Source organism: Anastrepha obliqua, chromosome 5, assembly GCF_027943255.1.
Source record: "Anastrepha obliqua isolate idAnaObli1 chromosome 5, idAnaObli1_1.0, whole genome shotgun sequence".
Lineage (NCBI taxonomy): Eukaryota > Metazoa > Arthropoda > Insecta > Diptera > Tephritidae > Anastrepha > Anastrepha obliqua.
Genome location: NC_072896.1, coordinates 10,973,370 through 11,000,265, shown reverse-complemented (window position 1 = coordinate 11,000,265; position 26,896 = coordinate 10,973,370). Strand labels below are relative to the sequence as shown.

The 26,896-nt window shown below is 37.6% G+C and overlaps 1 protein-coding gene across 4 annotated transcripts in view; it reads right to left on the bottom strand.

Moving 5' to 3' along the window:
• The window catches only part of LOC129247173 (non-lysosomal glucosylceramidase), a 75,941-nt gene that overhangs the window by 19,665 nt on the left and 29,380 nt on the right, over positions 1–26,896 (bottom strand). For all 4 annotated transcript variants that reach the window (XM_054886161.1, XM_054886162.1, XM_054886163.1 and 1 more), the window contains exon 2: positions 2,465–2,734. In XM_054886161.1, the coding sequence (XP_054742136.1) occupies positions 2,465–2,734 (270 nt within the window). The remainder of the gene's footprint in view (positions 1–2,464; positions 2,735–26,896) is intronic.

Genomic DNA, 26,896 nt, shown 5'->3' with positions numbered 1-26,896 from the left:
ACCGTTTCCAAACTGGATAAAGAAGCAAAGCGCTGATCTGAACGGCGCGCTCGCATATAAGCACCCACGCCACTCTTGACAGTTATGATTTTGAAGTAATAGGGGACTTCATCTATTTAGGAATCAGTATTAACACCAGAAATAATGTTAGCTTAGAAATCCAATGGAAAATCTCTCTTACCAACAAGTGCTACTTTGGACTAAGTAGGCAATTGAGTAGTGAATTCCTCTCTCGAGGAACAAAACTAACACTCTACAACGTATGTCGCCAAAACTTGGACCATGACCTTATCTAATAAGGCGTCCCTTAGTGTTTAAGAGAAAGAAGCGGCGGACATTTTTTTGGACCTTTGCACATTGGCGACGGCGAGTGCTGTAAACGATGGAGCGATGAGTTCTATGAGCTTTATGACGACGAATCGTGCTGCTAATAGAGATTTCGTAGCTACGCTGGCTAAAACATAGAAACGCTCCGACTCTGAAAGCATGCAATGCTGTACTTAATATTCGACGGATCCATCTGGCAACCCTGTATCTTTTGACAGAGACGTCAGATCGCTTAATGACATACGGCGTTGGAAGCGTCAGTCCAAGCAGATTTTTACCATGGAACAGTACACGCCACGCGAGCGGTCCCAATTTGTTGAAATTTACATTCAACAAAGAAGCCAATTGTGAAAACTCAACGTACGTATAAAAAATTAAATAATGTGAAAAGTACGCCTTCTAAGAACACCATTAAACGTTTGTACGAAAGGTTTTCGACTGGTGATGCGACCAAGGCGATCGGATGAGAATATTGCTCTTGTACGGGCCAGTGTTGAGACGTCGCCAAGGACATCCCAAAATCGCCGTTCTCAGCAGTTGGGCATTGCTTGACCACTATTGATTTGCATTTATTCCCGTACAAGATTCAATTGATCAATGATTGTTGCCTGCGGACAAGCCTCGCCGTTTGGAAAGACCCAAAAGCACATGGGTCCGTCGAATATGGGCAACCTTGTACCTGCTGGTGGTGGCAGAGGAAGTGGAAGGCCTCCTTTGCGTTGAAAAGATCAGTTGCGGAAGAACTTGGCTTCACTTGGTGTGTCCAACTGGCATGAGAAATAAAAGTGTGGAGCGATTTGTTAAACTCGACCAAAATCACTCAAGCAGTTAACGCGCCAATCAAGAAGAAGAAAAGCGCCTAAGCTAAAGAAGATTGTAATGCAGAATTTAGAACCTCTTCGGTATAGGATTGTTAAGCATAGGAGCGCAAGTTTCGTGAATGAATAAAATGTATACTAATATAAGAAAATTTGAGCACCTTTGATGACCTTTCAGTATTTACTATCCTTTCTTGCATTCCGATATCTCGCGAAATTCTTGACAATAGTGGATTTCTCCTGTTTCCTGTTCCTGTTTTCCCTACACTAAATTGTATTCTTTACTCTCTAATAAATAGAATATATTATTTTTGAATTAAAAACCTGTACGTATGCATCAAAAGTGCTTCCTTCCGAAAGCTATTTGGTTTTCCCTTTACTTGCCTCTTAGCCTTCTAATTTTTATCCATGCAAACAAATACAAAATGAAGTGAATAAAATTAAAAAAAATCACACTTGTATTAAGAAACGTTCACACTTATATCATTCTATTATACCATAAGCAATACAATTTACATGTAAAATGTTTTAAACTTTTGTGATAAAGCTTGCGTTACACGCAATCAACAAACGGATTTACAGTTTTAATGAATTTACATTTAAGAATGCATTAGCGATGGAATGAAAAAATGAAATACAATTATGAAAATATTCCTTAAATATTAACTATAATTACAGAAATGGGGCGAACATGGGACGGGGGAAAGTATGATTAAAAATCCAATAGTAATTTGAAAACGTGAGGAGTTTGATTTTGTTGGTTGGTTTGGTGTAACATGCAACGTGACGTGATGAAAGGGACTCTTAGTCACGAGGAAATTATATTCACAAACACTGATTGCATATACATACATACAGATGTACGTGTATACACACACACACGCATCCCAGTTACAATGACACGAATGGAGTCCAATGTTGAAAACGTGAAAATGTGGGTGAATAGAAGTGTGATGGCGTGTTGAAAGGTCTTATTAGCACTAGTTTACATTAGTTACGAACATATGTGTGTATGTGTGCGTATAAAGAAAAGTATGAAATCACATGTGAGGAAACAGCAACTATGCCAATATAACAATACAGCCAAAATTAAGGTCAAATCATGGCTAGCCCAACAATGGCGCGCACATCCCAGTGCTTTGGTGGGGGCTCACGCTTGGTTATGTGGTTAAGATTACAAATAGTCATAAAACGTTATGTATTAGGACAGTTAGAAGGTTAGAGGAGTAAGGGAAACAAGCGACTTATGTATGTATGTATGTAGTTACACTACATGCATTTTAATTAGTTGAAAACAGTACTTCATCTCGGGCACTTACCTATTTCGCGACAGCAAACTTTGAAATATTGTGCAACCCTTGGCGTCTTTGATTGTCACAATGAATTGGTTCGCCTGCACCACATTGTACTCGTACATGCCGGGCCGCATTTGAAAACGACAAAATTCACCGGCAAATCCACGTCCGATGGTGCCGCCCCCAATACCACCCAAAGGGACACCGTAAATTTGTTTACCATTCTCCATGTAATAGTAGTCCATGTAACAGCGACGATTCTCACGCGACACCTTCCAATAGTAAACGGAATATCTGTGGAGCAAAAAGAGAGCAAGAGTGAGAGCGTGAAACAAGTGAGCTCAGCTCAGTAGGATGAAAGGTGAGCCATGTGAATTAGTTTTACGCAAGGAATGTGCTGCCATATTGAATGGAATGTTTATAGAGCGAGGCAATGCAGCAAATGTTTATCCGAAGTGGGATAGTATCCCATGATAAAATAAATAAATTAAATAGAATTATATAGAACTACGAGGAGGGTGGAACAATTCAAAAGAGAATAAAATAGAATATAATATATATTGTATTTAAATGCAATATTTTTGTATACATATGTAAAGCCTATGAACAACAACAAATTCTGACAGACTGAACTATATAATCTTATTTAATTTGTATAGTTCAGTCTGTCAGAATTTGTTGTTGTTCATAGGCTTTACATATGTATACAAAAATATTGCATTTAAATACAATATATATTATATTCTATTTTATTCTCTTTTGAATTGTTCCACCCTCCTCGTAGTTCTATATAATTCTATTTAATTTATTTATTTTATCATGGGATACTATCCCACTTCGGATAAACATTTGCTGCATTGCCTCGCTCTATAAACATTCCATTCAATATGGCAGCACATTCCTTGCGTAAAACTAATTCACATGGCTCACCTTTCATCCTACTGAGACTTGAAATCCAAAGGAGAATCTTTCTTGCCAACAAGTGCTACTCTCGACTAAGTAGGGAATTGAGTAGTAATGTCCTCTCTCGATAAACAAAACTAACACTCTACAAGGCTCTCATCATGCCCGTCCGCGCAGAAGCTTGGATGATGACAATATCCGATAAGGCGTCACTTGAAGTGTTTGAGAGAAAGATTCTGCGGAGGATTTTTGAACCTTTGCATGTTGGCTACAGCGAATATCATAGGCGATGGAACAATGAGCTGTATGAGCTTTACGGCAACATAGACGTATAGGGTGGGCCATGTAAAATTTGCTTTTTGAATCGGCTATAAAAAAAAAAAAACGAATCAATATTTTTTCAAATTTTTTTTTTTTATTTTGAAGATTGAACATTGTCATTTATGAATGAAAAATAATATCGTTCAAATGACTGCCACGACTGGCTTTACAGTAGGCCATTCGATCAACCCAATTTTTAAGCACATTTTCGATTGTCTGGGCTCCAATTTCATAAATGGCAGCTTCGATTTTGTGTTTTAAAGCATCAATCGTCTCTGGATGGTTAGCATAGCATTTGTCCTTAACGGCTGCCCACAAAAAATAGTCCAACGGGCTTAAATCACAGCTCCGAGGCAGCCAATTGATATCGGAATTCAAAAACGGTAGCCAAAAATTCGAGTGTAACTTTGGCAGTGTGACAAGTTGCACCATCCTCTTGAAACCAAATGTCGTCCATGGCATTCTCTTCAATTTTTGGAAACAAAAACTTGTTGAGCATGTCACGGTAACGCTCGCCATTTATTGTAACCGCGGAAGAAGTAGAAGACTCACCACTTTGGAAATAGGTTTTCAATATTTCCCAATTTTGTTCAAGCGTATAGCGTCCCATTTCGTAAATATCAAACCTAAATTATGAACACATTTGACACGTCATTTGTGTTACCATTTTCAAAAAAATAGGTGGTTCAAAAAGCAAACGCTATATGGCCCACCCTGTAGTATATATATTTATATTTCTATTTTCTCATAGTTCCTTGATGAAACATAGTTGCAAGATGCACATAAACGTAGTGCAGCCAATAAAGATCCAGCGACTACGTTGGTTGGGTCATGTTGTCCGAATGGATACAAATACTCCGGCTCTAAAAGTATTCGATGCGGTGCCAGCTGGTGGTAATAGAGGGGGAAGACGACCTCCTCTGCGTGGGAAAAATCAAGGGAAGAAAGACTTTCCTTCACTTGATGTGTCCAACTGGCGCCGATTAGCACGAGAAAGAAATGGCCGGCATGCTTTGTTGAACTGGGCCAAAATCGCGCCAATCAAGAAGAAGATGTATAAGATTTCAGAAGGTTAATGAAAACATCATTAGACAAAGCAATGCGCGAGCAATTGGCGCATTTCGGGCATAATTTGTTATTACTTCCGTAAAAACGATAGAAATTTCGATGTTCTCTTCTTGGATCATTAGAGTTTATTTTTTCCGGACGGGCATCACTCTGATGATTGAGAATTTTTGATTAGGAATCCAAAGGTGGGAACGTAATTAAAGTTTCCAGCGGCTACACTTTTACCTCCAAAATCGGTAGTCTTCATTTCAAAGTTTCTCCAAAAAACCTTTGGTATCTGTTAATAAAAGCACTAGCGAACTTTTCCCGGCGACATATCGCACCCTAAATACAAAAGGGTCACAACTCAAAATGTATCTTCTGCTCAAATAGGAACGAGACGTTATCAAAAAAAACGGTCCGCGGATGACATATGGCAAAACTAAATTTTTTGTTTTTTGGTAGGACTGTTATAAGCTTACATGCCAAATTTCAGCGTGATATGTCACATAGTTTGTTTTCTGTGCTACTGTAAACAAGTCAAGCTCGAGTGTGGAAAATTTTGAGTTGTGACCCTTTGTATTTAGGGTGCGATATGTTTTCCTATGCGTGGAAATATCGACCTACCAGAGAACTGAGTGCCATTTGCGAGAAGTGTTGCTGTTATATTAAAAAAAAAAACTACAACCGTTCCGCGTCAAATGTTTATAGGATAGTTAGTTCAACTTTTCAACTTTTTTATTGAAGTAAAAATTTGTCAACAAAAAAAGTTTCCCTATAGACGAATGTAGATGTTTTAATAAAAAATATCACAATCTTAGTAAGTAAGAATATATTATAGTAAAACATAATTAAGAAGCTTAATGAAAGAGTGCTTAGAGGAAACAAAGTCAATGTTATAAAATTTGTAGATAGTATAGAATTCTATCAGAGCTCTCATGATGGCTGCATTGCTTCCTTACAGAGTTTTTATAAAGCTAATATGGAAACAATTTATTTACGAAACGCCCCAGATGGGGTATTGAAATTGATTCGCTTCACTGAATAATATCAAAGACAAAGGCGAAAGACAAAAAAGATCGTCGAGACTGCCGTTCCCACGGCAGCCGTTTCAAGACTACCGAAACGATCCGAAATTCTATCCGTGTTTATGCTGCTACAACAAGAGTAGTTTCAGATATTGTCCTGGAACAACTATTTCCCGTGGATTCATGAATCTCCGCCACTTAATTGGTTTTCCTTTTTAATATATACGTAAATAAATGTGAAAAAGTCCTTCATCTAATAGTTTTGTAAAAGAAAAGAATATTTCTCTCTGTGCCTAACTTTCATGTCGCTAGGTGGTTTTACCTATTAAAATATAAACTTTACATTTTACAAAAGCCGAAATTGGGCATATGCGAGGCATTCTGTCTTCGAGCTAAAATAAAGGGTGGTTAAGTTTCAAAGGCCGGTGTTGATTTTGAATAAAATACAATTTTTTTAGGAAATTATTGTCATTTCTCTCTATTATGATAATATTGGTATGGCGCAAATCCGTATGGAACAAAATATTGGCCAAATGGCAGCTGCGGCCTCAGCAGCACACCTCCATCCGATGGTCCAAATTTTCCATGACGCTGAGGCATAATTGAGGTTCTATGCCATTAATGTGCCGAATTATGTCATCATTTAGCTCTTGAATTGTTGCTGGCTTATTGACGTACACCTTTTCTTTCAAATAACCCCAAAGATAGAAGTCCAATGGTGTCAAATCACATGATCTTGGCGGCCAATTGACATCGCCGCGACGTGAGATTATTTGGCTATCAAATTTTTCGTGCAGAAGAGCCATTGTTTCGTTAGCTGTGTGACAAGTGGCACCGTCCTGTTGAAATATCTTCATCCATATCTTCCAATTCGGGCCATAAAAAGTTCGTTATCATCTCACGATAGAGAACACTATTCACAGTAACTGCCTGACCGGCCTCATTTTGGAAAAAATCTGGCTCAATGATGCCGCCGCCCTATGAACCGCACCAAACAGTCACTCTTTGTGGGTGCATTGGTTTTTCGGCAATCACTTTTGGATTATCATTCGCCTAAATGCGGCAATTCTGCTTATTGACGAATCCACTGAGGTGAAAATGTGCCTCATCACTGAAGATGATTTTATCCGAAAATTGGTCATTCACTTTTGCCATTTCCTGCCACCATTCTGACCATTGACGACGCTTTGAATTGGTGAAGAGGTTTTAGTTCTTGAGTCAATTGCACCTTGTGAGCGTGTAAATGCTTTTGTCTTTTTGCATAATGTTAATTAACGACGAGCGTGAGAGGTGCAATTGTTGGGCACGACGACGAGTTGAGGTGGACGGTTCTTCAACCACACTATCGCGAACAGCAGCAATATTTTCTGCAGTACGAGCTGTACGCGCATGCACTGGTGTTTTCACATCTCCTACATACCCGGTTTGCTCAAACTTTTGCATAATTTTTCCGATTGTACGCACATTTGGACGATTCAATTGACAGAAATTGATTTGAACGCCCGTTTTCCTAATACGCCTGAATAACTTTAACGCGTTGCTCGATTGTGTATCTTTCCATGGTTCAAATTGAGTTAGTCTGAAATTGAAAAATGTCAAGTGAAATGTAGAAATAAACGTGTGGCGACGTTTAGGTGTGGTTCACATTCAACATCGGCCCTTGAAACCACTCTTTATAAGAGAACTGAAAATATAGTGCTAATTTTTATTTTCTTTGAAAATTTGGTTCATGCGTTCACAATTAATAAAAAATAAATACTGCATTAGAGTAATGTTTATTTCAAAACAATGGTAATACATTTTGAGTCTGCAAGAGCGAGTTAATTAGTTAGCCACTACTGTATGTGCAAATCAGTGTTGTGTTAAATATATCATCAAGTTTCCGGAGAACATGCAGCCAACTAGTCTACACGCATATTAACTCTAAACGAAGCACCATAGCAACAAACGATGAATAATATAGGCTAACGGTAATAAAATAGGCCACCATTCCACCATGGGAAGTGTGTGCAATTGTACTCTATCGTCGAATACAAACTTTTGTTTACCCAACAACATGAAAAGGATAATGAAGTGGGATGCGAAAATGAAGCGAACCGATAATAAAATCATTCATTGAGGATGATGTCATAAATGTAGTTAAAAATAAGTTATGAGCAATGAAAAACAAAGCAACAATGTTGTTAAAGGAATACAAGTAAAATATGGAAAACCCTAAAATGTTGCAAAAACAAAGAGAGAAAAAAATTCTGAAATGAAATTACAGGAAATGTAAAAAAATTATTTTCTCTTCTAGTTCTCTTTATTTTGCGCACATACACAAAGTTACTGTCTACATCCAAGTATACATGGCTACATTTCAAGGTCAGCGCGCTTCTCATACGCATATCCTCTCTTCGCATTGTGTGTACGAATGTCATCAAGTGCAATGGCGTCCACTTTTGCTGCGACCCCTTAACGGTCATTAACAGGAATCGCATTGTACTACAAAGATCTCACTTTCAGCTTGCAGAAATATGTGTTATTACAGATGTATGTATATACATATGAGTATGGCATAATTTCTACAGCATGTAGTACATTTCATGTGCGCTCAGCCGAGCCCATAGAAACGCTCAAGTTCATGTAAGCAAAGAAAAATAAATATTAAATTTATACAAATGCAGGCCACTACATATTACTGCAGCTGTTATTGCGTGCCTCAATTTACATTTAGAGAAATTTCATTTCCAGCAACTCATGATGTCATTTGCAACACAAATGAGACTAAAATGCAGTAAAATTCATACTACTAACCGCCATGGCGTATAAGTAATATTTTGTACTCAAAAGAGAAATTAAATCATCCCGTAACTATTTGTATGTATGTATATACATGTGTACTAGGCCGGGCCGATTTGTGGGGAGGCAAAAAAATCGCCCATTGCTCTGTGAAAATCATATTCTAGGGATCAAAATAAGAAACTTTGCCGAAGGAACCATACCTCTAAAACGAATTCTGATGTCCCCCAATTTGGGTCGAACTTTTTAGTTTCTTTTCTCATGCAAAGACCAAAAATGATATTTTGAAATGATTGTATGGGGAACCTCCCAGGGGAGTTCCAGGGGGTGTGCCACTGGCATGGGTGGATTGGCCGTCCAAATTTAGTGGGGGTCGGTCATACATTTGGACTCAATTGGAGCACTCTAAATGGGTCAAAGTGGGATTTTTCGCTCGAATCACGCTCACCCCCGAGATAACGGAGATTTAAAATATACCTCTATAAATATACCCATAAAACATGAACCAGAACCAGAATAAGCGAAGCTATCCGCCAAGGATAATAGAATTCAAAGTTGCGCCTTCCGAATTCAGTGTGTTGGCAGGCTCTATGAATAAACAAACAAAAGGAAGGGGAATTACTTGTTTGTGAAGATGAAGAATAGGCGAAAACAAGGGAAACTACCAACAAACCTCACCATCTTGAGTGAAAACCATAAAGTTACCTTAATCTGGGTCCCGGGACATCGGAACATTGAAGGTAACGAAAAAGCAGATGAACTGGCAAGAGGGGGATCTGTCATGAATAACGCTCTTGCAGAATTGGTACTCACACCATTAGGTGCAGTCAAGAGCACAATTTCCCAAAAATACCTCCGAATCGCTGACTGTAGGTGGAAAGTCCAGACGAAATGCAATATTAGCAGAACGTTATGGCCCACCTACAACCTCAAGCAATCGTCGGCATTAATAAGAATGAAACGACGGGATGCCTGGAGACTAACGGCGGTCATAACTGGCTTTTGGTCTATCGGAGAACAAGCAGCCAAAATGGGTATCCCTCACAATACATACTGTCACAGTTGCAAACAACCGGAGAAAAAGGAGACAATCTTCCATTTCCTCTATGAATGCCCTGCCCTATGGAAGGACAGACTGTTAACCCTGGGCCAACCGCTGTTCGAGAATCTCGAGCAACTATCTGGCGTCGACGTTAACAACCTAATAAGGTTCCTTAACCGCACAGACTGGATATAGTTATGCTGTAAAAAACCGTTAAACAAGTTGGCAACGAGGATGTGGCAACAAAATGGCGCGAAAGCGCTAGTTGGATTCTGGAAGAATCACCACTTTAACCAACCAACCAACCAACCAAACAAAATAAATAATACACACACACACACATCCTTGCCACGGCATCCTCCGTATAAAAACGCAAAAAAACTGCATTGGAGGCTTTGTATTCATTTGTGCCTTCACAATTTAATACGCGGCACTTCGTTTTCATTAGTTTGTTTAGTTAAAATCTCCACCTCCTTTTATTTGTTTTGCCTTGGAAAAGAGCCTGACGTCAGACTTGTCAAAATCGCGAAATATAAAGAGAAATAACTATTTTGAGAAGACGGCATCTTCAGTATGCAATTCACTTTGGCTATCAACAACTGAGAACACAAGAAATTCGCGCGACAGTGTATGGAAAGAGGCAGGCAGGAAGACGCTATCGTTCTTTTAATTAGAGCATCAAGTAGGCTCATAAATCTGGAGAGAGAAGACTTACGAACTCTAAAGGATACTATAAGAGACATTGCAGTCTTTATTACCATTTGAGGAAACTAGAATTAGCAGAAGCCGCGTTTGCCATTTTTGCGGGCTGGTCTATGAAATGCCAGAACGTTTCCTTTGCTAAGAAGTTGTTGTTGTCGTAACAGTTTACTAAACCTTGCCAATGTGCTGTGTGCACCAATCGTCATCATCTAACTCATCTAACGGTAGTCCCAGGAAACGTTCTCTTTCGACAGGTGGGGTCCTGCGGGAGAGGGGTGTTAGGTGAGTGGGTTTAAGAGGACATGTGAATAGGTGATTATTATCGTGCGGTGTGCCTTCACATGCTGGAAAAATATTGAGTATGTCGGGGTCCATTCTGAAGTTTAACCTATTACAAACAAAAAAAACGCAATTGAGTCAAAGTTATGCGGGTCTCGCGAGGCAGTTGAAGCTCTTCGTTCGCAATAAGTGGCGGTTGGCTTCCGATAACGGGAATCGAGGGTCGGAAGTTTAGGAAGCTCGTAAGGGTATTCCGATAGATGTATTTTAATGTCTGTCTATATGCTGTCCGGTCCAGTAGCTCTAGTTATGTCCTGAATCTCTTCAGTGTAGTTGAGGAGATGCTACTTGCAGTCTGAGGAAGTGGTTAAAATCATTAGAAGCCTCCAATTATAGGCTAGCGGTCAAATACAATAGACAACATCAGAGGACGCACTGCATTATCGGCTAATATAATATAATATATACAATAATAATAAAAATGTATATGTAGAGAATATATTTTTAACGCCATTGAGTATACACACTTTAATTCGAGTTTGAGAGAATTTTTTCGAGGATGAATAATAATGAAAGATCACAAACATACACAAATAATACATACATACATACATACATAGCTCTGAAATGTGTTTGGACCAAGCTGATCCTACGAAATTGAATAATCAGCCTACTTTACTATAATTGATTTATTTTCGCATAACTCATACTTGGTAAATGTTTTGGATACAAGCCGAATCAGACTGTAAAAACAATTTTTATAAATATCTCGACCACAGCGCCACCTATGATGCTGTTTTTTGCAAATATTTTCTCTCATGCAACATGTATATACATATAAAGTCTGAATAAGGCCCAAATCTGGCTGTAAATATCCCTTTGGACATATCTCCATTTCAGAGCCACCTAGTCAAGGCGAATATCAAGGCGGTGTTACTTTCTACGTGACTTTGTCTTTTTTTCGCCGTCAAATCGCCAGACAAATTTTAAATTTGGGCATTACTATCGAAAGCAAAATCATATTTTCACATTAATCCCTTGAAAATGCGAAAACATTTTATCTTAGCTTGATGATAGATGGAAGCTATTTACCTATACCTTCACGCAGGTGTTGCCCGTTATGGCTCGAGTGTGGTATTTTATTTCCCACCTCCCTGCATATCTGATCCAAATGTTCTTCTATCCGCCACGGAACGGAAATAGGCAACCCCACACGAACAAATGTGGAGTGGAAATATTCGGTTTGAATTAAAGGGATTTCCAATAACAGGTGTTACAGGTGAATGGATTCCGCTTTCGAGAGATGATTAACGATTTTTATGGGCCACGTGAAAGAGAAAGTCTACGCCAACAGTCCAAGGTCGATTCAAGACCTCAAAGATGGAATTCGTGAGGCCATCGAGGACATAGGGCAGCCACTTTGCAATTCGGTTATGGAAAATTTCATGAAAAGGATATTGCACTGTAAGCGTGGTCGTGGTGGTCATTTGCCTGATGTTATTTTCCATTATGAACGGCATACCTTTGCCTTAATAATGAAATAAACATCCCATCATTTATATTAAAAAATAGCATTTTTCTTTGAATATCAAAATAACACCTCTTATTGGAAACCCCTTTATTTGCTATAAAAGTTACTCAATTACTATATATAAATTACAATTATAAAATGCTACAAAATAATCGAGCGATATGGTGAAAGATTATTATCAAAACAGCTGCTAAATTTTAAGTGAACTGATAACGTTATGAGCCATTATTCAATTTCTATAATTTTGTTAAGAGCTTTAATAACAATCTGTTTTTTTTTTCAAAGAGTAACACCTGCGCTAAATTTTTGGTTGAGATATTTTAATGTGGAATAAGTGCAAGCCGTGCAATAAATCAATATTTTATCGAAATTTCTTTCGTTTCTCTACGTGAGAAACCACCTTCGCGCTCTTATTTTCAATAATATTGGCGTGTCGCTTGGCCAGCACTTTCTATAACTTTTTTTATAACTAAGATTAAATTATTTATTTATTTATTTTTAATTTTTTTACCTAACACATGGGCTGAAAAGTCTCAGGCCTAACACATAGATGGTACTAGTTTTATTGGATGCACCTCTTTTTCAGTTAGTACTAACTTTAAAAAGACATTTGGTAGAATTTCATGATATTCTAATCATTAGCTCGTGAGTTATTGCGCTAATAGTGAAGCTCCTTTTTTATTTTCAAAACAATGGACTAAAAAGAATTGCGTGTTTTAATTTTATACTTCAAGAAGCAGGGGGAAAAACACCGTTCAAGCGAAGCAATGGCGTGAAAAGTGCTATGGGGACTCCGCTTCATCAGAAACAATAATAAAATGACTTCAAACATGGTCGTAGAGACACCGATGAAGCACAACGCAGAGGACTTCCAAATGAGGCGGTAACACCAGAAAACATAAAAAAATTGTTTTGAATGATCGAGAAGTGAAGTTGCCTGAGTTAACTCGCATCATAAAGATATCAAAAGACGTATTGGGTTTATATTGCATGAGCATATGGCTATGAGAAAGCCCTGTTCAAAATGGGTGTCGCGTTTGCTCACTGCTGACCAAAAACAAGAACGCGTTGATGATGATGATTCTGAGCAGTGGCAAAACTACATGAATTGAACTTCGTATTGCTCTCACATCCTCCACATTCACCATATTTGACTCCCAGCGACTACTGGCTGTTCGGTAGACCTAAAAAAATGTTTGCCGCTAAGAAATTTCGTTCGAATGAAGAGGATATCGCTAAAACTGAGGCCTTTTTTGAGTTAAAGTTAAAAGAAATGTTAGAGCGGCGCTGGAATGATTGCGTGGTTCGTGATGGAAATTACGTTGATGAATAAAGCTGATTTTGAACAAAAAAAAAATGTGTTCTCTTTGTTAGAAGCGGGACTTTTCAGCCCATGTGTTACATATGCGCTTGTTATCTTTATTCAAGTCTTCTATGACTGATATTATATTGTTATCCACACGTTTATGCGTAAGTACGTCTATAACCGCTTTATATAAAGGGTGATTTTTTAAGAGCTATAGGAAAGTTTTTCAAAAAAACACACATAAAATTCAGAAAAATGTATACAATTTTTTATTTAAATCGATAGTACAGTCCATATAATTTAATGTTTGAAGATTATTTCATGCAAATGTTGACCGCGACTACGCTTCAAATGGTCCATCCGCTCAGTCCAATTTTGGCATATTTTTTCCAATGTTTCGGCCGATATCTCACATATAAATGCTTTAACGTTGTCTTCCAATGCGTTAATTGAACCAGGCTTGTCTGAATAGACATGAACTTTAACATAGCGCCACAAAAAATAATCTAAAGGCGTTATATCGCACGATCTGGGTGGCCAATTGACAGATTGACAGGTCCCGAACGTGCAATAAAATGTTCACCGAACTCGCCTTTCAACAAGTCCATTGTTACGCGTGCTGTGGGGCATGTGGCACCGTCTTGCTGAAACCACATGTCATGCAAGTCAAGCTCTTGCAGTTTGGGCAAAAAAAGTTGGATATCATTTCACGGTAGCGCTCACCATTCACAATTACGTTACGATTCGCAGCATCTTTGAAGAAATACGGTCCAATGATACCTTCAGCCCATAAACCGCACGAAACTGTGACCTTTTCTGGATACATTGATAGCTCTTGCAATTCTTCTGGCTGATCTTCACTCCAAAATCAACACTTCTGCTTATTTACCTGCCCATTGATCCACAAATGAGCTTCGTCGCTGAACACAATTTTTCGACTTTAAACTTTCTTAACAGAACACTCATTTTTATTATAAAATTCAATGATTTGCAAGCGTTGTTCGTTTGTAAGACGATTCATGGTTAAATTATAGACCAAACTGAAGATGTTTGACAGTGAAACAAAACACGAAACGTGCTTCAGCTATTTAAACCAACTGTTTAAAACGATAATAGCTAAAAAATCACCCTTTAGTACTCTGCCAAACGCATTTTTAAGATCTACGAAGCAGAAGTAAACACATTTTCTGTGAAGCTAAAGTTTCTGTTTCTAAAAGAGCAGCACCAGATTCCTAAAAAGTCTCAAGCAAAATCTCAAATTTCACAATGAAAGAACACACAATAATAAACAAACAGCTACATAATAATAAATCATTTTATAGCCATTGCAAAACAGACCAAGTCTATAAAAATTTAAAGCCATCTTTCAATTTGTAAACTACCAATGCATAGAAAATGCATACTTGTGCTCAGCTAACCCAACCAGACAACAGCAAATATGTACAAATAAGTTAATATAAAAAGGAAATTGTAAGCCAAAGTAAACAGCAGAACCGACGTCGTCGATGATGACAAATGTGCAAATATCAGCAAAATTTTTCAAGCCTTTACCAACTGTCGCTGACATTGCAGAATGATTGCCCCAGTTGACAAAGAGGCAGCGACGAGTGGAGCAACATTAAAAACCACTTGTCACAAGTGTTTTTCACTTAATTCAACTACAGCTACCTCGAACAGAGTAGTGCGGGTGATGAGACTGCAATTGAAGCTGATGGGTGTAACGACTTTATATAGAAAATTCAGTGCCGGTTTTACGTGCCGATATGCCGGCAACAAAATATCATCACAGCAGGACACGACTACTTGCATGCTTACAATACATATGCTTGTATGCATGTATGCATATACATAAATACATAGATAGCTGAAGAGTGCCAGCTTGTAGCATTAAGTGGGCGTGGGCCTTGGTCTGATATTATAAACGTATAAGAGGATGAATGCCGTTTGCTTGATATTTAATTATGAGTTCCGTATTCCCTTCTACGCAGCTTCTATGTAACGAATGAAGGAAAGTTGAGTAGACTTGTTGGTTGATTGTGCCTGAACAGAAGGGCCAGCAAAAATTTGCATGACCACTAGTGTGAGTAGGCTTTCGTGTCTACTTGTATTTAATTAGCTCACATTTTTTTCTTCGATTGCGTAATTTTATTTGCAAGCGCGAACTATATTTAGATGTTTGTGACGTTTCCACACTTTCTGACGTAATTTATGGTTAATTTAGAGTATATAATACATGCAGGTATTAGTGTTCAGGTCAATGTTTGTTAAACGAGCGTTGTTGAAATATCGACTTGTTCTTCGACGTTACTCTCACAACCTATGTACATGACTTTCTAAATTATATATATGTAAATACCTATATATGTATGTAAATACGTATTGCCAATTAGTCGACACGCAATCAGAGATAATCGATATACATGCATACACTTGTGTTTACACAATTAAGCCACTTTATCTTTTTACAAAACTCGTAATATTTTTTTATGAAAAAAGCCTTTTCATTTTTTTAAATGGTTCATTGTGTAACAAAAACCTCATAAAGCGAACTTTCAAACTTTCCATGAAATTCACAAAAAATTAACAGAAGTTCGGAAGCCTTTAATATGGAACAAAATTCTCAACATTACGTTGCTGAGATGTTGATGCAAAAAAATTTTCCGAAATCAACGAAATTTTGGGCGACTTCAAACTTACATTTCACTGCACTAAAATTTAGTGGGCTATAAAACTGCATATCCAGTTTAAATATCTAAATATTCTGATTGCATAGATGAAAAGTTTTTGAAATTGTTATAAAGGGTGTTTCACAAGTGACGCTTAGATGCCAGTGGTACTAAAAATTCCTTTTCCTATGCCCTCTTTTGACGCGTTAAAACTATTGAAACTTTATTATGAAAATGAGAGATATTTTATTTTTTTATGGAAATAGGCCGCACAAACCGACTGTTGAAACTAAACAGGAAAAACATGAGAAATCTTCTCGGGGTCCTAACAGGGCATTGTTTGATTGGCAGGCATGCCAGTAGACTGGGAGCACCCTATAACGACTATTGCAGAAGCTGTAACGACATTGAAGAAGAAGAGACCAAAAAACCATTTCTATGCGAGTGCATGGCTCTGGATAGAAGAAACTTCAATATTTTAGGAAAAAGTTTCCTGAATAACTTGGCAGAAGTAGCCAATATAAAAATAACAAGCCTTGTAGGGTGAGGAGAGGGGATAGCCCTGGTGGTATCACAATGGGCCTACAGCAGGCCTAGATGTTCTAACCGACAACCACTATAACTACCTACCTAAATCGTCCAAATAAGTTGGTGGTTTAGTATAGGGTAGAAAAAGGATTGGCAGACCAAAGGCTCTAAAACCTGAACGTTCTGTTGAGACTATTCCTGACGTAGCGGAAAGAGTTGCTGAACAACCTTCAACATCGATATATCAGCGTTCTCAGCAATTAGGCATTCATGATTAGACTGTTTGGCGGGTAAGAGCTGTATTTGGAATAAAAAAAGTGGAACCTAAAAGGATCTACATTTTTACATTTTTTATTTTAGAACATCATCCAGGTACGTCTTTCGAAAGTCCCTTCACATGTCATCTGCCTATCTGTTGCTTAACACGTTCCCGCCGGCGCTGTTATTCATGGTCTTCGCCCACAGACGGCAACGTTTACATCTTTTCGCTCTATCGGAAGCGATTGCAGGTTATATAAAACGAAATTTTTTCATAAGGGTAGTCGTTTATGGCTTCTCATCTCATAGGTACCGTCTAATAAAGTACCATTGGTGGTACACGCCGTCCCATGAAGCAATCTTGTGCGGGCCACCGCTGGTACACGCCGTCTCATGAAGCAATCTTGTGCGAGCCACCGGTGGTACGCGCCGGCGTGAGCGTGTTAAAGTCTTTGGTTGGAAAATTGCATTTCAATTAAGGTACGCCATACTTATTCTACCGTGGAATTATTGAAATTAAAAAACAAAAAATCGCAGAAAAAATGAGATAAAAGTAGAATAAATTCTGAAAATTAGTAAAAAATTCCGATTCTGAACACTCTATAAGTGAATTTAGAAATTAATTGGATAACGGCATGCACAGGAGCGAGTTGTTTTGGGATCTTAAAAACTGCTTAAGTGTTTTGCTTTCTGTCTAGTCCACGTCATGGTAATGCGGCGCTGTATAGGATACCAAGGGAAACAATTCGAGATATTAAATGAGTTTTTCAATTAATTTACTTATTATTCCTGTTATTATTTGTTAAAGGACAGTATCACAACCCACATTTAAGTATCGGTTGTTTTTTAAGAGCTTGAGAACTTAAAATGGTAATACAAAAATGAAATATTGTACGAATGAATTTTTTTTATTATAATCTGATGGATAATATCTGCAGCGGCTATTTTTTTTTAAAGTAAATTTCCACAATTTGGAAACATTGTTCTGACGTTAAACGATTCATGCTGACGAAACCTTACTGAACAAAAATGTCAACACAGTTTGCCATTCGCAGCTGGCAAACCAAAGTTATCGATATCGATAGTTCACACGCAGCTAAAAAAACACCCGATATAAATGACAACTTAACTACAAAATGCGTATATTTGCAATGATAATTTAAACGCCATGATGCCAGGTTATTAGCACTTAATTGTGAATTGCTCTATTTAAAAAAAAATGTACATGTTATATAAATTGTTTTTTCGAAAAATGTAAATAGTTTTATTCACAATTTCTATACGCCTGTTATTTTATTTTATTTACGAGAAATATAATTATAAATGATTAAGTTGTACAATTAAGACAGTAGAGCAAAAGATGATATTGGCCTATCATATTTCTTTAGCTCTTTAATGTGATGAAAATTAAAAGGAAAAAATTATTCGTTTAAATAAACAATGCATTGGCAAAAAAAAGGTAAAAAGGTTAGAAACGGTTTATTCACTTGGGAAAATACTTTCTTGACGAACTGTCAAGAAAAATGGCAACGGTGTGTCAATCAAAGAATAATTGGAGGTATGTACGTCCACCTAAAGGCCTTTTGTGACCTCTTTTCATTACAATACCTCATCTAAACCTAAAATAGAGATAGGTCGGACTGAGTGTATGTGCCTTTCTTCTGGTTGTACTAAGCTGTTCTTCGGGCTATGGCACCGCATTCGAAAAGAAGGTGTGATGGAGTTTCGCGGATTGGTCGCGAAAACGACAGGAGTCGGTGGACCATAACTTGAGACTATGCTCCGTAATTTGCAGTGACCTGTGAAAATGCCAGTATGTGAGTATGAGACGCATGAATCTGTTTTGATTGTACTCTCCGCTATCTTGAATGTAGCATACTGGCTAATTGGGGAAAGATGGCGGGTGTAGTATTGGAATTGTAGTAACAGTCAAGCTCCACTCAGAACTTTTGCTAACCCACGCTGCTCTTCGAAATTAGTCGGTGGATGTAAGAAAAAACTGAACAAAACACTACGAAGTTTGTCTTATTTGGGTGTCTGGACATTGTTGTATTGCAGGGAACGAGTTGGCTGATAAACTAGCTAATAAAGGCTCTACAAGAATATCACTAAGCCCTGAACCCTTTCTAGGTGTCAATTCTGCATCGATTCAACTATGAATTGACGACTTCATGCGGTCTACCCATTGGAGATGTTCATCTGAGTAGGGCTTCTGTAGAGTAGCGAAGTCTTTCGTGAAATAACCAAACAGGAAATTAGCGACCTTTCTCCTAAAACTTAGTAGGAAGGACCTAAGAGTACTGATGAGTGCAATCACAGGGCACAACGCCTGTGGTCAGTATATGGTTACCATGGGAATCATTGGCGACTTAGTATGTCTATCCTGTTGGGGGAAACGAGGACACTGCAGAACATTTTCTGTGTAGCTGTTTCTAGAATCAGACCTAGGCTGTTGGGATGCTATTTATTGAGTATGGATAAAGTTCACACTCTTCCTCTTCCGCATTTCTTAATACCTATTAATGAATCCAAAAGATTGGCGGAAGAGTGACCTCAACTCATTTTTTCCGTCTTGCCATCCATACTGTATCTATCCTGTCTCTGTATTCCTTCCACAGTAATCTATCCACATGAACTTCCTGACTATATGCTTGGACGTGTCCAACCCTTCACAAACCTACTAATATAATATACTACCCTCCCAATAAGAACCTAGCATGGTCTAGCCCCTTTATTTGGTGCCAGCTTATATCTATTATTCTTAGCTCTTCGCCATTAAACTCTTCCTTGATGGTATGTTGATCCACAAAAAATGGGAAACATATTTTTTTAAATAAAAGTCAAAAGTTTGCAACAAACAAATCGCTTATACTCCCCCCGCTACTGGATGTAATTCGAATACAATAAAAAATGTTAAGCTAAGGTCAGCTTTAACTTTAGCACATATTTGGGTTCCTTCCACTATTATGATCATATTATTCGAAATATCATGCACTAGTAAAATATTTTTTAAGTTTGCAGTCACAGGCTTTGCCTAACCACTAATTTTTCTGGATTCAACAAAATCGGGTGTTATTCGGATCAAACACTTTCGAGCCGCAAGAAAACTTTAAGCGAGTATTTGTTTTCCTTTATAACTAATCGTATTCCTAACCAGTCTAACTAACTTATTTTTTAAGCACTTGAGAAGGTGACTAACACATCTACGCTATAAAAGAAACATTAAAGCAATCGAAGTCACTTTTCAAAATCTTAAAAAAAATATCAATACGCATACCACAAATTGGAGAAGAAGCTCAACACTATTGTTATTAGTATCTAATATTCTTATCATTTTTTTTCTTTATCATTCATTCATTCTTAATGTAAGCTATTACTGATAATATGAACGCGGCTGCATGTGTGAAACGTGTAATTCGATGCAATTTTATAAATAACCAACGAACTTTATTATGCCGGCTATGTTGACACACAATTAAGGTGTGTCGCCATTGGCAGCAACGCAGAACCATTTCGGGTAAAGTGCTTTTATATGCAATTCATCACGTAAGTATAGACTTGTGCAACACATACACGCATACATTGCATGAATAAATTCCAGCGACTGTTAAAAATAAATCTTTGAGCAAACATGCATTCTACAAGTTTCAATGAACTTTGTCGGTGGCAGGGCGACAGCCATAGGGTATTTTAAAAAAGACAACAAAAAAAAAAAGGAAAAGAAAATTACAGTTTGAAATGCGCTCTATTCTCTACAAATTGCAGCTATGCCACTCTATGGTATTAGATTTGTAAACGCTGTGTGAGTTTAAAAAGTGCATCGATATGGGGTGAGATTATGAAAATGCTTTATAAAAGTGATGCAACTTCTTTTCTATATATATGTATATATAATTGGCGCGTACATCCTTTTTTGGGTGTTTGGCCGAGCTCCTCCTCGTATTTGTGGTGTGCGTCTTGATGTTATTCCACAAATGGAGGGACCTACAGTTTCAAGCCGACTCCGAACGGCAGATACTTTTTTTATGAGGAGCTTTTTCATGGCAGAAATACACTCGGAGGTTTGCCATTGCCTGCCGAGGGGCGACCACTATTAGAAAAATGTTTTTCTTCATTTTGGTGTTTCACCGAGATTCGAACCTACGTTCTCTCTGTGAATTCCGAATGGTAGTCACGCACCAACCCATTCGGCTACGGCAACTTCATTTCTAGAGACATTTTAACTTCCTCCGCGAAGGCAGGCATCGTGTCATGGTGCGGAGGCTTAGTCGAATTATTAATCAGACCTTAGCAGTGGATGGTAGTGCGGTCGTTTAAGTACCTTCCAATATCGAGCGAGTGCACTCCATTCTTATGGCTCAGGCTATCTTTTTCAACGATGTCTTTCTGTTAGTGCTGTCTTCCTGTTGTACTACGATCCGCGCCGAGGTTCAGCTAGGCTGGGGACCCAGATTAATTTTACATTTGAATTTCTATAGTTAAAGTTTTTCACCATTAGGTTTGAAAACTGTTCGTCTCTCTCAAGCGTCAGCCCAACTTGATTGAGAACGAAGTCGGTACTACCATTGTAGTCAATAATCGGAAAAAGATGTGTCCTGAGAGGTTATCCTGAGTTCGTTGTGAATCGGTACGCACAAGTCACTAGAAGTCTAGGTACTCACACAAATGAAAAATTCTAAGAAAAAGCTGTTCAAGATCTGGGGGTAAGTTTTTAATTGATATAATATTAGTCCAACAATTATCGATATTATTACGTGATTTCATAAATATTTTTGAGGAAATCTTTATCACAACCGCTGGATTAGAGAACCATTGCCATTAACCCTACCTGCGTCGTTCTCGCGGTAATGGGTTCACGACTTGAATTTATATTCATTCAAGCGCTGCCACTCCAGCAGCATTCCCCATAAATTTATGCTGCTACAACAACAATAGCACCACCTCCACGCTAGTTGAAAATCTCGCAGCAACTTATCTCAAGAATATTCCACTTTCGGCTCTACAGCTTTGCATATTTTTTATTGTTTGCTACATTGAAATTGTGGTAGACTGACTTTTCTAGATTTTCAATAAATAAGACGAAAACCGGGCGTTGCAGTACAAAAAATATTTGGAATAGGGAGTGTAGGACGTCCTGAAATGCTTACTGACAATTTGCTTTCTGAATACTTTTTCATTTACATCCGCGCACTTGCGCCCAAGACTAGTTTTGTTTAGTCAACAATGTGTGTAGCAGCTTGAAGGAATCGAGATAGATATATACATATATATCATTATCATTAGACATATATATCAATATCATCATTGTTAGCGGGTCGGGTCTTCGCCTGCTGCAGCATATGCCTTCAATTGCCTCGGTTTCGTATCTGCGTTTTCTATACCCGAAATCCCCAAAAACCTGCGTTTTCATCTACACCATCAATCCATCTGAGAGGTGGGAGACCTCTTCTTCTATGTCTATGAAACTTTCCAGAAAGTGTTTGTTGGGGTGGGTAATCGGTTTTAGTCTCATCTTCAGTCTGTTGATCATTTTTGTGGTTATTACAGACAGGTGCCCATACAGTTTTTCGGGTTCATTATTGCAGTGCTTCGACCGTTCGCCTATATCGCATATCGCTCCAAAGACTTTTCGCAGGACTCTCATTTCAAAGTTCAGCAGCTTCTGTTTATCCTCACCTCAGAGTGACCAGGTTTCACTACAGTATACAAAAGTTGGAATAATAATGGAGTAGTACACAGACATTCTCCTGTCTAGAAGGCGGCTTTTTAGGTGATTGCACAAATAGAAATAGCAGCGGTACGCCATAAGGATTCTGTGAGCAATTTCTGTAGAAATTTTGTTACCATGATCAATGGTTACTTCTATTCCATCACTACTTTAAAACTAAATTATTTGAACAATATTATGTCTATCATAATCCGAAAAAGTTGAACAAAACGCTTTAGTGCTGGCTTCATTTATTTCTAAGCCCATATTTTTTACTGCTCTTTCTATACTTTCGAAGGCGTTTTTCAAATTAGACAAGGATGATGCAATGACCTCTACGTCGTAGGCGTAAGCCAGCGACTGAACCGATTAGGCTACAACTCGAGCAAAAATTATTAAACTTATTCCTGCCCGAAATTCTGTTACAAGTTAAGTACGTTAATTAATGAAGTTAGTTTTATTTAATCATGCAAGTATGAAAATAAAAATGAATTTTTATTCGAAATGTTCACCATTTGCTTTTACACAATCTGTTTTCCGTCTGTGGCCAGCATTAGGACTAAACGCCTATCCATCCATCTGATATTACAAGTCTTAACTCTATGTTTGATTCTGAAAATTAACAGTCAGCCCAAATATAATTTTACTAAATTTTTTTATGAATTTAGCCTTCCTTACTTGTTATACGCATATTAGATTTCATAAATCAAGCCGAAAGAATATAAAAAAAACATTTTGGAGTATTTTTTTTTTAATTTTTGTTTTTTATAAATAATTTATATGATAACTGTGAACTGCAATCAGCTTACATTAAAAACATGGGAAAATGTAGTATAATGTATACTGCTTTAAAAAAAAAAAAGGTTAAAAGGGGGGAGGGGGGTGGGGGATAAAGGGGTGTATCCCCATCTTGATACTGAAAACCGCACCCTCCGGAGGCTTATAGTATTAAGTAATTTTATGTTAAAATTCTGTAATTTAGCGAAGAGTTGGTGTTGCCATACACCTGAAATAAAAACGAAATTCGTATGCAGAGATGCTCAGTGGAGGGTTGATTGTAAAACTGTGGTATTTTTTGCTGTAATTTAAAATTGAGAAATATTTTTGAAAATAAAAACATACAATTCATCGAATCTCAAAACAATGATATTAAGCGTATCACAAAAAATACGGCTTATAAGTATATTGTATTGCTTCGATCAGTTTTACAAATGGGTAATCATGCATAGAACTTCGCCACGCTTCAAAAAAATAACCCTCATCAGTACAATTCCTGCTACGCAATCCACAGTACTTTTGCGTAGAACTACTTTCCGTGTTAAAACCATTAAACGCAAAATTAAAACGTCATATGCGTGGGTGTAGTAAGGAGGCACAATAACCCCCATCCCCATCATAAACACTAAACTGAAATACTTAATTTTTGCTCATATTTTTGTTTTCATTTGCAGGCATCCGGCAACACCATACTGTTGTCATTCCAATCTTCTTCTTATTTGCGTTTAAAATTGGAAAGTAATTGTATGGCCAAATGTATTTGCATTTAATTTTAATGAAAATAATTCGAATATATGTAAGTATAAAAATAAGTAAAAACACGCGTGTGAGTGTATATTTAATGAATTTTAGTGAAGTGGAAAAGAATATATAGTGTAATGTGCCAAACTATAGTGAAGTTCCCGAGGCCACTTTGAAGGCAAATAATTACGAAATATTTCCCGAATAATTTGGAGTTAATATATAAAGATTGTTCCTTAATACCTCCCTAACATCTCCACCAAATTTCATTAATAAAGACATTATAGTTTGCCAAAAATTGCCCAATGTGCATTATTGCGAATCCCAGCCAAATACATTCCAATGTGAGCATATTCAGTACACTGGTTTAAAATAGTAGAACAACAAGATTTATTACTTCAACTTTAAAAATAACTCAAAAGAAACCTCTTGTTGGAACACCCTACATGATAGCGAAACTCTAAATTATGTATTTGTAAGAGAAAAGAAGACAAATTCGTGATAAAAATGGCATACATACATACATACATATTTCTACTCAACCATGAATTTTATACGCAAGTAAACGATGCGGAGTGTATTCAGCATAAAACAATACAATACGAGTAGAGTATTCGTAAAAACAAAAAAGAATCGTAAAAACACAGCTAAAATATTTTCGTAGCTGCCAATGCAGTGAGAAATTGAAAGCAAACATTACTGGAGTAGACGAGTGTAAAGTGATGCAATATTTGATTTGCTCGAATCGTAGATGGTGTATAGCAATAAGTGCTACTACATAATAAATGAAAATTTATTTTAAAACAAACTAAGATAATATTTGTATGTCAATGTTGTACTCCAATATGAAGCAAACAAAAAAAAATACCATTGTAAGGTGTGTACCTAAAGCTATAGTGCATAGATATTTGCCGCTTTCGATTCACCACTGCTCGAAAGCGGCATATGAATGTACGTATGCATATGTAAATATTTTTCTTTTTATGAACTCAAGCTTCTGTTGTCGCCGCTCATGCTTTGCGTGATTGTTATTGCATGGCATCCGTCAACACTGTGGTTGTGTGTTATGGTCAAAGTCGTGTCGTGGATCTTTCCGCGTTTGCTTACAGCTAACTTTAAGCAAATATTGTTTAGATATTTTCACTTATACATATTTTAAATTGAGCTGAGAAGTAAACGGTCATTCAAAAGTTATGCCTAAATGCAAGTAGTGAATAATTCCTAGACGGTACTTGTTTTGTATGCCATCTTTGACCATTTGCCAAGTAGACAGATGTACAATTTTAGTCATGGACACTTACACGATACGCCGTAGCCGCATGGGTTGGTGCGCGACTACTATTCGGAATTCACAGAGAGAACGTTGATTCGAATCTCGGTGAAACCAAAATTAATGAAAGCATTTTTCTAATAGCGGTCGCCCCTCGGCAGTCAATGGCAAATCTCCGATTGTATTTCTGCCATGAAAAAGCTCCTCACAAAAAATATCTGGCGTTCGGAGTCGGCTTGAAACTGTAGGTCCCTCTATTTGTGGAACAACATCAAAGCGCACACCACAAATACGAGGAGGAGCTCGGCCAAACACTCAAAAAGGGTGTACGCGCCAATTATATATATATACTTACACGATACGACACGATAAAATGATTGAAACCTATTATGGAAACGGTAGATCTTTAAAAACAAGATGTCGCTTAATATGTGCTTTTTCGGTGAGATAATCGTTCGAAGGAGCCGAGAAGTCAAAGCTTGGTGGAAAAATATCAAGAAACTGATTCTGTCGAGGATAGAAAAAGGACTGGCAGACCAGATTGTTTTTTTTAAAGTAAAGTCTATGTGAAAAAGCTAACAGCGATTCCAGAGCTGAAACAGAACATTCGTATCGAAATTGCTGAATTAAGTACGTTAATACGTGAGCGAGTCTTTGCAAATTTTAATCTTCGTATGACAGCCTGTCGGTGAGGCTTGAGATTGCTTCAAGCTCTTTCTGCAGAAGCTGTCTGGAGGACGCGGCGGAATCATCTCAGTATCTTCTCTCAGCTGCCCTGCTCTCGTCGGGCTAAAGTTTAAACACCTGGGCGCTCACTTTTCGCTGCACCGGCGGATATTGCGGGTTTAAATATCACTTATTTGATGAAATTTATCAGTTGCTGCAAGCGGTTAATACAAACGTAAATCGTCACTGTTGGTCGTCATCCTCTAATCCAAATCCAACCCCTTCTTCCTTTTTTCTCACCTGTATGGTTTCTCCCTCTCTCATTTTCCCCTCCCCTCCCCCTGCAGAGCATCACAACTGACAAATTTTGAATTGTTGTCCAAGTGGGTCCCATGCAAGGGCAGCCATTTAGTCTAACCTAACCTAATGAGTGACAGCCTATAGACGTGCTCATGGTGCACATTAAACTGATGCCTTTTTCCTCATTAAGAGTCCTGAGTAAAAGCTGAAAGAATCTAAATTTTTATGTTTTATTTTAAAATCATATCTAGGCGCGCCTTTTGAAAGACCCTTAATTTAATAGATATGTAAGTGCTTGCAAATATAAATACATATATCGCGCCGTTATTATTTAGAATTTTGTAAATATAATATTTGTTTTAATAAAACAATTAAAATAATTTCAAAGTATAATAGATAGTTCACTGGGAATGCGGTGGATCTACCGGCTTTTAGCCTTTTTCCAACAATTGAAGCCTCGGTAACGTTTGAGTTTCAATAATTGCGGCAGTGCTACTTTTGATAAGGTATATACTAGGTATGTTCAAAAAGTATCGCGAATTTTGTGTTTTTTCAATAATTATTTATTTATTCATTAATACCTATCTATTTTGTCCCCGTCAA